Source organism: Temnothorax longispinosus, chromosome 4, assembly GCF_030848805.1.
Source record: "Temnothorax longispinosus isolate EJ_2023e chromosome 4, Tlon_JGU_v1, whole genome shotgun sequence".
Taxonomy (NCBI): Eukaryota; Metazoa; Arthropoda; class Insecta; order Hymenoptera; family Formicidae; genus Temnothorax; species Temnothorax longispinosus.
The window spans coordinates 5691011-5703308 of NC_092361.1; the positions used below are offsets into that span (position 1 = coordinate 5691011).

Here is a 12298-nt window from a genome sequence, read left to right on the forward strand (position 1 = left end):
TTTGCTCACCTGCTGATATTCTCAGTGCTCTAGAATTAATTTCTAAGGATGCCCAAGCTCTTTTTAACTATGCTAATAAGAATGGACTTAAACTCAACCCGGCTAAATCCAAAGTCATTATATTTGGAAATCAGCGTATGTCAATGCAATTATCTTAGTAATTTACCACCTATCCTTGTTAACAATACGCCTCTTCCATTTGTGCATGAGGTGAGAAATCTTGGGGTTATGTTTACTTCCGATCTCTCTTGGGCGCGACATATCTCATTGATTTCACAAAGGGTCCATCATGTGTTGCATAATCTCAAGTTTAACAAGGGTTCTCTTTCCACCAATCTTAGAATCAAACTTGTCTCTACTCTGATTATGCCTCACTAGACTACTGTTGCCTAGTGTATCATGGCCTGAGCGATGGGTTGGATACTAAATTGCAGCGACTAATTAACTGCTGTGTTCGTTTATTTTTAATTTAAAACGTGACGAACATATTACGCCTTACAGGCGTCAGTTGGGTTGGCTTTCTGTTAGGAATAGACGCTTATATTTTCTGGGATGCCAGATGTATCGTATTTTGCATTTGTCTTCTCCTACATATTTACGTGAGCTGTTTACCTCTCCTGATCCTTCTCTTAGAAGGTCCGATCGCTTGGCTGCTTCCTTCACTTCATCTTTCCATATTCCTGCTCATAGAACTGTCACGTACAGAAATTCATTCCAGCTTTCCGCCATATATTTTTGGCACTCACTTCCTAGCAGTATTACATCAGCATCTTCCTTAGCATCATTCAAAGGTCTTCTGCGTCTATTCTTATTTTCATCTGAATTCGAGTGACCACTTCGCTTACGGGTAACCCATGCCATGTTCCCTCTATTTTTGTCTTCGTTACATTTAGTCTTAAATTAGTTTTTAAGTTGCGCTAGTTATAAGTTCTTGTTGAATGTTTGCGTTGCATGTAGGCTGAGAGTGAGCCTGTGTATGCTTGGCATTATTATTATTATTGTTATTATTATTGTTCTGTATTTCGATTTTTGTATTTTACTTTTTGCCCTTTAGCAGTTGCTCGGGCATATTAAACTATATCTATCTATCTATCTCTCTCTCACCTAATATAACTGGTTTCGCTAAATTCATTATTGTTTTTGCCATGTCGATTTTTCGCGCATTGCACATCAGGATAATGTGATGCAACGTGTGCATATACATATGCATATATATATTTATAAAAGAAAATTTATAATTTATAAATCAAGATATCCGTAATTTACATTCTTGAAAAATTCGAGACGATGGAAGCGATTTATAACAGCGAAGGACAATCGTCAAATAATTGTATGCAAACGTGTTGCCGAAATCCGACGATATATTATATCGTAAAAAAACGGTTGAAATATTATTCATATTAGGTGCTTTCCATTTACATCAAAACTCGCATAATTCTCATCACTCGTGACTTCGTTCCAATCCTTTTTGGCAATTAATGAATAATGAAGACAGAATGAGACACGTCACAAGTGAGAATTAATTATCAGAGTTTTGATGTAAATGGAAAGCATACCTACAAAAACTGTAAGACAAAGGGAACGAAAAATTGATTGATACGACTGTACATCTAGATATAAACAGTAAAATTGCTAATACATTGGAAAAATTTTATTGCCTAAATATGCCGTTTTGTATTTATGAAACGTTCGTGTACGTAATAAATCATGAATTTCATTGCATTAAAAATTAAATATTTAGATATATTTTATATTGGCGATTGAAACATTGAAATTAATAATATATGTCGATACTCTTTAATAATTATAATCTTTGAATCCCCAGGGCTCCGCATTGATAATCACAATAATTTGCTGCTAGGGTTAATAGTTTTAAGTAACATTAATTAATTATCAGTGACATACAGTGAAAAATGTGAAAATTTTATTCAGTATATAGAGACTCGAACCTCCACTTAATTCTTATATAAATGAAGAAATAAGCAAATGTTGACGTCAAGTTAAGTTAGCGATCTTCTACTTTTATATAAAGAAACGGCATACGTTTTGTATTAAGGAAATTATTTCTTACAATAAATGATTTGTGTATATAGCATGTATCGCAAATTAATATCTTTGTTATACAATTAACGCATATTCAATTTAATTAAATCATTATTATCCTTAACCAAAGTAGTATTAAAAATTTTAAGTTCTTGTACTTCTTTTTCGCATGCACTACGCGATTCCTCTGATTCAGCCAAACGTTTCTCTAAATCTTTCTCATTTTTCGAATTGTATCCATTTCCACCTTTAAGGTCTGAAGCTCATTAGTCAAAGTAATATTTAAAATCTCAAGTTCTTCTATTTTTTTTTTCGCATGCACTACGCGATTCCTCTGATTCAGCCAAACGTTTCTCTAAATCTTTCTCATTTTTTCGAATTGTATCCATTTCCACCTTTAAGGTCTGAAGCTCATTAGTCAAAGTAATATTTAAAATCTCAAGTTCTTCTATTTTTTTTTCGCACGCACTACGCGATTCCTCTGATTCTTGTAAACGTTTTGCTAATCTTTTTTGCGGATGGCACCCGTTTTCACTGGTCCCCCCGTGGTATTTGAAACTGTTGGAGCTGGTGCGGTCGATGCTGGTCCCCCCGTGGTATTTGAAACTGTTGGAGCTAGTGCGGTTGATGCTGGTCCCCCCGTGGTATTTGAAACTGTTGGAGCTGGTGCGGTCGATGCTGGTCCCCCCGTGGTATTTGAAACTGTTGGAGCTGGTGCGGTCGCTGCTGCTCCCCCCGTCCGTGGCTATTTAATATAAAAAAGAAAAAAATAAATATATCAAGTATTATATAACAATTATAACACAATAATTAAATATCTATACTTACATCAACACATTGTTTCCCATCTTTGAAGCACTTGCAAAGGTTTGTGCATTTATTCCGTGTTTTACACACTTGCATTGATTGTTGGTGTAACAATTGGTATTGCACTGGCAATAATTCCGCGGACCAGGCATAATGCACAATTTTATGCTGTAACAGAGAGAGATAAGTAATATATCTTTTAATTAAACCCTGAATATGAAGAATTAACAGATCTATGTGAAAAACTAAAGTTATGAAAAAATCGTTACAAGTTTTCAAGACCGTACACATGACGCTTAAATTTTTTAAAGACAATGGTTTTTTATTCATGCCAAAGAAAATAATTATTGCATCTTCTCTTTCATTACGCAAACGCAAACAAACTACACAACTATTAACAAAAAAAACGAATATTGAGAGCTGCAACGAATATGCAGCGAGCGGAAACAATCAAGACAAGGGCACGCGCGCAAGTTATGTCGCGCGGATGTCTTCGCCGCGACGTGCGAGCGAGAGAGCGATCACGTGGTACACGCGTGCACGCGTAATGCGACGTGCGAGCGAAAGAGCGATCACGCGTGTGGTCGAGCGAAGGGCGCGCGCGCGAGGGACGAGATCACGCAGGGCGCGAGTACCCGCGCCGATCCGTCGACGTGTAAATGAGAGTTGCAACGAATATGCAGCGAGCGGAAACAATCTCGCTCGCTGCATACTCGTTGCAGTCGTTAGTAGAATCGAATAATCGGCGCGTGCACGCGTGTACCACGTGATCGCTCTCTCGCTCGCACGTCGCATCGGCACGTCGCGGCGAAGACATCCGCGCGACATAACTTGCGTGCCCTTGTCTTGATTGTTTCCGCTCGCTGCATATTCGTTGCAGCTCTCAAATATTCGTTTTTTTTTACGCGATCGCGCAACGTGGCGGTCGTTGAGGACGAGTCGCGGCGTGATCGCGTGAAAATTTTCGCGAAATCGGTCACAACTCGGCGGTTCGGTCTAAGATGACGGCGTCGGCGACGACGTGATCGCCGGTGTTCCTCCACCTCCGCTTCCTCTCTTTTTTAGGCGTCGCGATGTTGCCCGGGACTCGCGAGCCGACGACGCCGACGTTCGCAAGCTCGAGAGCAGGTTCTGGAGTGCGAGTACTCACCAGTCGTTTCAACGTCCAAGAGCACAGCGACCACTTTCGCCTGTACGCCACGCTTCTCTCTCTCTCTCTTGCTGTGTGAAGTTCTTCGAATGACTTGGAATGACTGCGAAGGCTGCGAAGTGCGAACTGCGATGCGAGCCGCCGCCGCACGCCACAACCGCACGCGATGCTTGCCGCAAAATTCGAAAAATGTCAGGCTGGCCAACCTACCTACTTCACCTACTAAAGGGCCGGTCTCACAGTCTCCGATTAACGTGATTCTCCGATTAAACTCACTCTGCATCTCTTTCTAACTATCCCCCTAGAAAGAGACGAAGAGTGAGTTTAATCGGAGAATCACGTTAATCGGAGACTGTGAGACCGGCCCTAAGGGCCAATTTCACACCTCTATGAAGTTGGCCGGACAACTTCAACGTATCGAACTTTCATTAATTGGAATCGATTGGTGGTCGTTTGGTGGTCTTTGGTAGTCTAGTCCGATCGTTTGGTGGTTAGTCGTTTTCCTGTGAAATAAAAATGAAATTTCCGGTGTGAAGTTAGCCGGACAATTTTTATTTTTCAATCAATTTAACTTTATTATAGCTCATTCGACGCGGAATAGTTTGGTGGTCACGAATATCGTCATTAAAACGTTTGGTGGTCAATGGTTTTCCTAAGAAATAGAAAAAAACCGTACTCTCACGCCATTGGTCGCATGACTCCGTGACGGTAGCTCGGTAATTTGATGAATAAATATTATTTATCAATCAAATTAACTTTCATACGGCTCAATCGACGCGGAATCGTTTGGTGGTCACGAATATAATCAGTAAAACGTTTGGTGGTCAACCGTTGGGGCCCTATTCTCTAACGAGAAACGTATACGCAAACTCTGCTCTACAGAAAGGCTGCAAGCTTATTGGCTAAAACTGTGCGATAGCCAATCAATTTGCAGCCTTTCTGTTAGAGCAGAGTTTGCGTATACGTTTCTCGTTAGAGAATAGGGCCCCAGAGGTGATATGTCCGGCATTATGCGCATACGGTTTTTTCTATTTTCTGGGAAAACGGTTGACCACCAAACGTTTTACTGGTGATATTCGTGACCACCAACGATTCCGCGTCGAATGCGAGCTATAAAAAAGTTAAATTGGTTGAAAAATAAAAATTGTCCGGCTAACTTCACACCGGAAATTTTATTTTTATTTTACAGGAAAACGACTAACCACCAAACGATCGGAATAGACTACCAAAGACCACCAAACGACCACCAATCGATTCCAGTTAATGAAAGTTCGATACGTTGAAGTTGTCCGGCCAACTTCATAGAGGTCCATTTGTGCAAGGGGCTTTGAGCGAGATCTGGCGAGATCCTTGGAACGCAGCCTAATAAAAGAAGAAGAAGAAGAAGAAGTCGGTATGACAGGTTTCATAACCTGAATATAGTCGTCAACTTTAACGATAAATATCTCGCTTCACGGAGCAAAAACGCGACGATTGAGCATAATTTCATCGATATTGGAGGTGAGGACCCTAAACTGGATAATTACCCAGATTTTTGCACAGTGGTTTCTACAAGTTTTGAATATCGAGAGAATTTTGTTAGCAATGAACACATTGGCAAATCCTACAGAAACTTAATGGAATCTCCCGTCTGGAAACCATTTGAATGATATACTTTATTTAAATGGTTACAAAAAATGACAGATGTTGCTCGGTTTCTGCTATCAAATTACATTGATAGACTCCGCAAGCAAATTGCTAAATTGCTACCATGATATTGCTTATGTCTCACTTATATTGGGTTGTCTTTTTCAATTGCAGATATTCCAGTTATATATAAACTATAGATTTATAAGTATAGATTAGAATTAATAATGAAGAACATAAACGAGGGAGCAGATTTGTCAAGCTCGGAAGATGAAACATCTACAAATATTCTGAGAGAAGCAATTGATCAGCAATTTCTAAACAATGATATGTACAGCATGAAAAAAGTCCAAGTTACTCCTTCTGGTGAGTAAAACTAATCTTATTTCTATATCACACTTTCATATTTACCAAATAGATCATAGAAACATTATATGTTAATTACTGTTTAAATTTTTTAAAGAAGTACAAACTAACAAACTGGGCGAAAACTCCTTGAGCTCAAAGCAGGAGGATAGATTCACGAATTTTGGTGTTACTGCCACGTTTCAGAGTTTTATCGCTAAGAAACTAGATGAAATTTTGGAACGGTAAACATTAAAGCAAATACTTCAAACGTTTACAAATATTATTCTATTTTTAATTATCATATGCAAATTCCAATTGTAGAACTATAGAGTTGGAAAGCAGGGAAACTATCAACTATTGCGCCGAACAAAAACGGAGGAGAAGCAAAAGCTCTGGGATAAAACTTCTAAGTACATCGAAAAAATTGTTGACGATCACGAAAGTCACAGAGGACTGTACGGAGCGAAGAGATCCAAAAGAGATTGAAAAGAGATCCAAAAGGAATAGACAAATTGCAGAGGATGATGAGGATGCTTTTTCGAAATTTCGAGAAGCCGCTATCGACCCGGAACGCATATTGAGCAAATTAGAGACAAAAGCTTGGGTCAATAAACGTCCAGAATCGGAATTCAAATATAAAAGATTACAAAATGGCATTTTAATCGAGATGTAGCATTACTTTTTCATTTGCAATTGTATATATGTATATGTTGTATAAATATAGAGATAAGATTATTTTCCATAATTTTCTTATTTTTATTGAATCGTTCTCGACGAAATACATGATCTCTCTCTCTCTCTTTCTCTCTCTCCCTCCCCTCTCCTCTCCCTCCTTTTCTTTAATAAATTTTTAATTTTTAACATTAACAATTTTAATTGCTTTTATTGATGATATTAACCCTAGAAGGATTTTTCTGGATCTGAGAGACCCGGCCAAATTTTCGAGGGACTGGCATCGCGGGGCTATTGACATTATGAAGATGGCCCTGCAACGTAAAAAAACTTTGGTCCTTCCTCTACCTCCTCTATCTTTCCGTCTGAATCAATCGTATATTAAAGTTAGCAGTATTGACCAATACTATTGGTTAATTTTTCTTCCCCGAAGAAATTAGATTGTAATTAAGAAAGGGAAAGACAGATTGCAGCCTTATTCCAAACAGACTGAGCTTGTATATGAGATCGACTGTGTAAATTGCAGTTTTTGTTACATTGCGATAATTTACTCCGCGTAAACGAGTGAATTATCGTAAGTTACTATAGAAGTAAAGGCCATTGTGCACGTAACAAAGTTTTAGTCATAATCGAAAGACCGTAAGAAAATAGACCAATCACAGTCGATTATTCTCCTCGATCTCGAAGAATAATCGAGTGTGATTGGTCTATTTTCTTACGGCCTTACGATTATGACTAAAACTTTGTTACGTGCAATGGCCTTAACGCTCGCGCAAACGTAGTAATTGTCACGTTTTTTAAATTTTGGGATTTTTACTTTTCGGGGCAATATACGAGTTTTCAAATTTTGGCACATTTTTTTTTCAGGACTTTGCGTTCCACCGTAAATTCATAACGCAATATAGATATAAAAACGGAGGTACGTATAACTCTTTTTTCACAAAAATAATTTAAAATTTATCTATAAACGTTATGATGCTATACGTAGTATCGCACTATTCTTTTGACCATGGCAGTAGTTCACCTCTTATTTTACGACGCGATGAATCGCCACTTCGAAATTTGAACTAGAAATCTATTCGCCGTTTTCGCATATTTTGTACATATAAAATCTCATGAATCTTCATAAAAGTGTCAAATAAAATATCGCTAATTATCGTAGCTCTCCGAGAAGTGCCAAAAAGTTACAGATTTGAATAATGTGTTTTTCAAATTGTCTCAGCATCGTATAGGCGGCGCGCGCACGACCAGTCGCCAGCGCGCACCGCGCTTCGGCCAGCCGCCAACCAACGCCGCCATGACAGTCTCGGTAGCGCGACCGGTTCGGGTTCGGAACGCATGGAGCACGTCGCTCCGCGGATTAATCGCGGATTTTGCCCGTCGGAAGTGAGTAACGGGTGCGAATTTTGGTCGGGAGTGCCATTGGAAGTGACGGGCGATCGTGTGAGCGTATCAATTACCGTGTGTCTTCGCGATTGACGTCGTTTCGCCTTTCGCCGCTCGTAACAGTCGCCTGCCGGCACTATGCGCCGTGGCTCCAAATTGCTCCCGGCTCCGGTGAGTACATACAAATTCCGATACCATAGACACGCGAAAATGACCCGTACCGTCTTGCCGAGAGAATCGAGGGCTAGGCTGTCTTTCCGTTAGATGTAGTATGTTCGTGACTCGGACCGTCGTGTCACGATCGCGTTTACCGTGCGTAATCGAAAATCCGTCAGATGAAAGAGGATTAATTGATATCAGATAAACGGTATATCGTATTGATAGCAAGTGAATAGAGTGAATACGCGACAGTTCCGTCAAGTGAACTCCGCGCGACCGCCTCGTCGCGACTCGCGAGCACGGTCGGAGTAATGAGAACTACTTTATCGACGTGACTTTATCGACGTGTGAACGTACGAGAATTCCCATGAAATGAACTCCGTGCGATCGTAGCATTATTTGTAGCTTTGCATTTCTCACAGATTACAGTGTATGAGTTAATTGAAATGGATAGTGATTAGTAATAAGGAGTAATCGCGATGACGTGTTCTAATTAGCCGCGATTACTGCTTGTAGGTTTTTTTGTGGATCGGAAAGGTGAAATCGATGTGGTGTTAATATCACGATCGTTATATTTACCGAATTACGTGTATCGATTAAATTTTAAAAATATGGGATAGTAATCAGCAGTAATGGCGATCATTTTCTGATTAGACGCGATTACTGTGCGTATTTTTTTTTGTAGATTAGTAACGCAAAATCGATGTACAGTTAATATTGCAACTGTTATATTTGTAGAATCGTGTGCATAAATTAATTAAAATACGGGATATTAATTGGTAGCGTGATTGCGATCATTTCTTTACTAGCCGCGATCACTGCTTCTAATTTTTTTGTACATTAAAAGATATTGCTATAATTAATGCCGCAACTGCTTTTATTAAATTACATGCATGAGTTAATTGAAAAGTCTTTTCTGCATTAATTTTTACATATTAGTATTAGATACAATTAACAGTTCATGATATCGCGTAATATTTATAATAATAATTTAATATTATTACGAATTAATGTTAGATGAGATGTACATTTTTATGTTGTTGGAAAAAGTATTATTTTAATTTAAAATAACCGTTTAGAATCGGTAATGAAAAAAATATCAAGCACGTGTCATTTTATAACAGTAAATGCCATTGATAACATACTTTCGTGCTTTGAGATTCTTATATAAGAGCAATTTATGCGTCTATACTGCATCTAACAGAAAATTCGCTGGTGTCACGATTTCTCTCAAACAGAATAAACGGATTAAAAAATATAGATCGGTTTGCATGTAAGTTAACGGAATAAGTGCGACTGTGCGCGAGTGCGTGAAATCGTCGTGTGTCGATCCGTGATGTAATCGGGACAATATCGATTGAATCCATCTTAATCGCGCGCGGAGATGGAATTCAGTGACGTAATTAGTTGCTCAATTACGAACTTGCACGAGCTACGCATTTGCAACGGCTTAGGAGTCCTTGAGGATTGGCGCAATCAACAGCTTCTGTAATGATCACTGCGAGGATTCAAGGTAAGAAATTTTTCTTGTTTTTAGGAGATACTTATATATTTACACGCATTATCAATGCAAGATATTTGAAAGTCAAGAAATATCAATTTTTTTTTAAACACAACAGATTATTAAAACTAAATTTTTTCCCATATTACGTAACGTTTAAACTAACATTTTATTCTACACATATCGATATATAGATATAACACAAATTGAAAAGATATTTATATGGCTTTCTATATGAAACTGTAAATATATTAACAAAACGATAAATTCTCCCTGAAATGATTGAATCGACGAATATTGCTCATGTTTGTAATTTAGAACTAAATTGAATATAAGATATGAATTTATAAATCATACTTTTTATCAAATTTAATAAAATATACACTTTTTCTTTATATTCTTGCCGGATATTAAAGTTTATTATCTCTATTTTGATTTGAAGACGTATATAATATAATAAATATTATATTATATAAAATACTTTGATAAAAATGTATACATATATACATTTTATATACTATATATAATGAAAGCGAAGGAAAGAGTTAGAACTCGAGAATATTTCTTTTCATCTTTTATTTAAAAAGACAATAATAAAGTGTACAAATAATATAAAATTTGGAAACAAAACATTTTCGGTGCAAACTATATCGAAGGATAATCGATTGTATGTTCTTGTCACGGATATGGATATGTCACGAATTACTACTGACGATACTTAAAAAAGTTTACGTATGTACGTAGGAAGTATTCGCCAACAAGCTTGCTGACAACCTAAATATACATATGACGGTCTCATGAATAATCTCTACGTAATTGTAATAAATTATATTAATGTTAACGGTATATCTTCGAGTTATAGACATTGACTTAGATCTGATTTATGCTCGGTGTAATCCAAAGACCAGAAACATAAATTCTACGGAGTAAGCTGACAGAAAATAACAGGCAAGAAATGTATAAATTATTATACATATGTATTTTGTGGCAGAACTTTGGTAAACGTTACTCATTCACGTGTGTTTATTTAGGCCTGACAGTATTGCATATCATACATATTAAATTAATTGTGTCGTGTTAAGTACAGAAATTAAAGATATATATCAAGGCTACTTTATACGCGATAATATTAAAAGTCGTTACTTAAAAATAAAGTTAATAAAAAAAGTCAACACAAGTACAGAAAAGAATCTTAACATAATAAAGTATACGCTTTATTAATTTTTCATTTTTTTGTTAATATATTAATTTCTTGTTTCTTTCAATTCTCGAGAATTTCTGCGAAAATCCCAATAATAATTTTTCAAACATTTAGAAGAACCGATCGTTGACTATTCTTAAAGCGATCGATGTACGATTTAAGGTACAGGTAATTTTTTTCTTGATGACTCATCATGAGATACACGGAGCATAAATCTTCGACAATGAGTCGAGTAACTCGTCGTCTGAAACTCCTTAATCGATGTGCCTCTTACGTCTAACATACACACTCAATATGTATCAGCTAAAATGTAAATGCAACTTGATCGCGGATACGAACTTCATTTAGGTTTATTTAGGGCAGTGTTAAGTAATTACTTCCCTAAACGGTACAGCCCACATTCGCAGCGCACTTACAATATTTCGGCATTTGTAGTGTCGAACGTAACTACCTAGGTTTTGATCACTTGAGGATTCGCATGCTATTTTGCATTGCATCATTAGAAACAAGGAGGATTTATGCAAATAATTGAGGATCCGAATTTCAAACCATAGTAATCCAGAAAAATCAAAATTAAATTCCTTTCAGAAAAGATGTTAGACAAAGAAAAAATTTATAGTTTTCTATTTCATATCAAATAAGTCTATAAAAACACATCTGAAATCTAAATTACTCTATGCCCATTTATTATAATCTTTTTCAAGAAACGTCATAATTGAAACAATATATATGTATATTGTATCTTGAAAAATATGAGTCTTTCAATATAAGTTACGTTACAAAAATACTAAATATAAAATAATAAAAAATAAAAATGATTAAATCTGAGATTTCTTCTGTTTTCCGAAAATTTCTTATTTTGAGACTACTACGATTTTGTATTCAGATCCTTTATTCTTGCGATGATAAGCTATTGATACGGAGTCTAGTTACAAAAATCGATCGCCTGCATTTTCTGACTTTGAATAATTCAGAAGTAGGCTGCGTAGGCATCGTCCAATACATGATATTTGATGAGAAGAAGGGATAAAACTAGACAGCCGCTTTTAGCATTTAAAGTGCGCCATAAACGCGGGCTTAAGCAAATCTTGCACTCGTTGTCCAGGTTCGTGTCGCTCGTTTGATGATCCACAAGGAATTTTGGACGTTTATCGTGATGAAGGGAAACGTTTAACGAACGTTGAATCACGGTAGAGTTTTCTCACAAGGCCTCGAGCGATCGAAGCTCTCGAAAGCGACTGATAGGAGGGGGAGTACCCGGTGCGAATACGACGAAACACTGACGAGTATCTAGACGATCAGTCTTCTTTTTATGTTTAAGATAGATCGAGAGTTCAGAGTATTCTAAAATGTCGAAATATTGCATTAAAATCGCATGTCCGTACGTATATATGTGTATGTGCAG

General features: G+C 37.2%; 1 protein-coding gene and 1 long non-coding RNA gene across 3 annotated transcripts; one reads left to right on the forward strand and one right to left on the reverse strand.

The window, feature by feature from the left end:
* Window positions 1-1106: 1106 nt before the first annotated feature.
* LOC139811811 (uncharacterized) lies at window positions 1107-4225 on the reverse strand. The gene is made up of 3 exons (XR_011731750.1): window positions 4001-4225; window positions 2872-3018; window positions 1107-2788 (listed from the first exon to the last, which is right to left on the reverse strand). It is a non-coding gene; the product is annotated as an uncharacterized lncRNA (long non-coding RNA).
* A 775-nt stretch (window positions 4226-5000) lies between these two features.
* Window positions 5001-6719, forward strand: LOC139811098 (uncharacterized). 2 transcript variants are annotated; one of them, XM_071775159.1, is made up of 4 exons: window positions 5001-5500; window positions 5801-5992; window positions 6093-6216; window positions 6296-6719. In XM_071775159.1, the coding sequence occupies exons 2-4, from the start codon at window positions 5854-5856 to the stop codon at window positions 6645-6647; spliced, it is 615 nt and encodes a 204-aa protein (XP_071631260.1). In that variant the 5' UTR covers window positions 5001-5500; window positions 5801-5853; the 3' UTR covers window positions 6648-6719. The 2 variants fall into 2 exon arrangements, with proteins under 2 accessions (XP_071631260.1, XP_071631259.1); XM_071775158.1 differs by having other exon boundaries at window positions 5004-5500; window positions 6090-6216.
* The last annotated feature ends 5579 nt before the right edge of the window (window positions 6720-12298 follow it).

Coding starts and splice junctions, on each gene's coding strand:
- LOC139811098 (XM_071775158.1), top strand. CDS start 5,854: ATGAAGAACATAAACGAGGGAGCAGATTTGTCAAGCTCGGAAGATGAA. Junction 5,993..6,089: donor AGTCCAAGTTACTCCTTCTG/GTGAGTAAAACT, acceptor AATTTTTTAAAG/AAGTACAAACTAACAAACTG. Junction 6,217..6,295: donor CTAGATGAAATTTTGGAACG/GTAAACATTAAA, acceptor TTCCAATTGTAG/AACTATAGAGTTGGAAAGCA.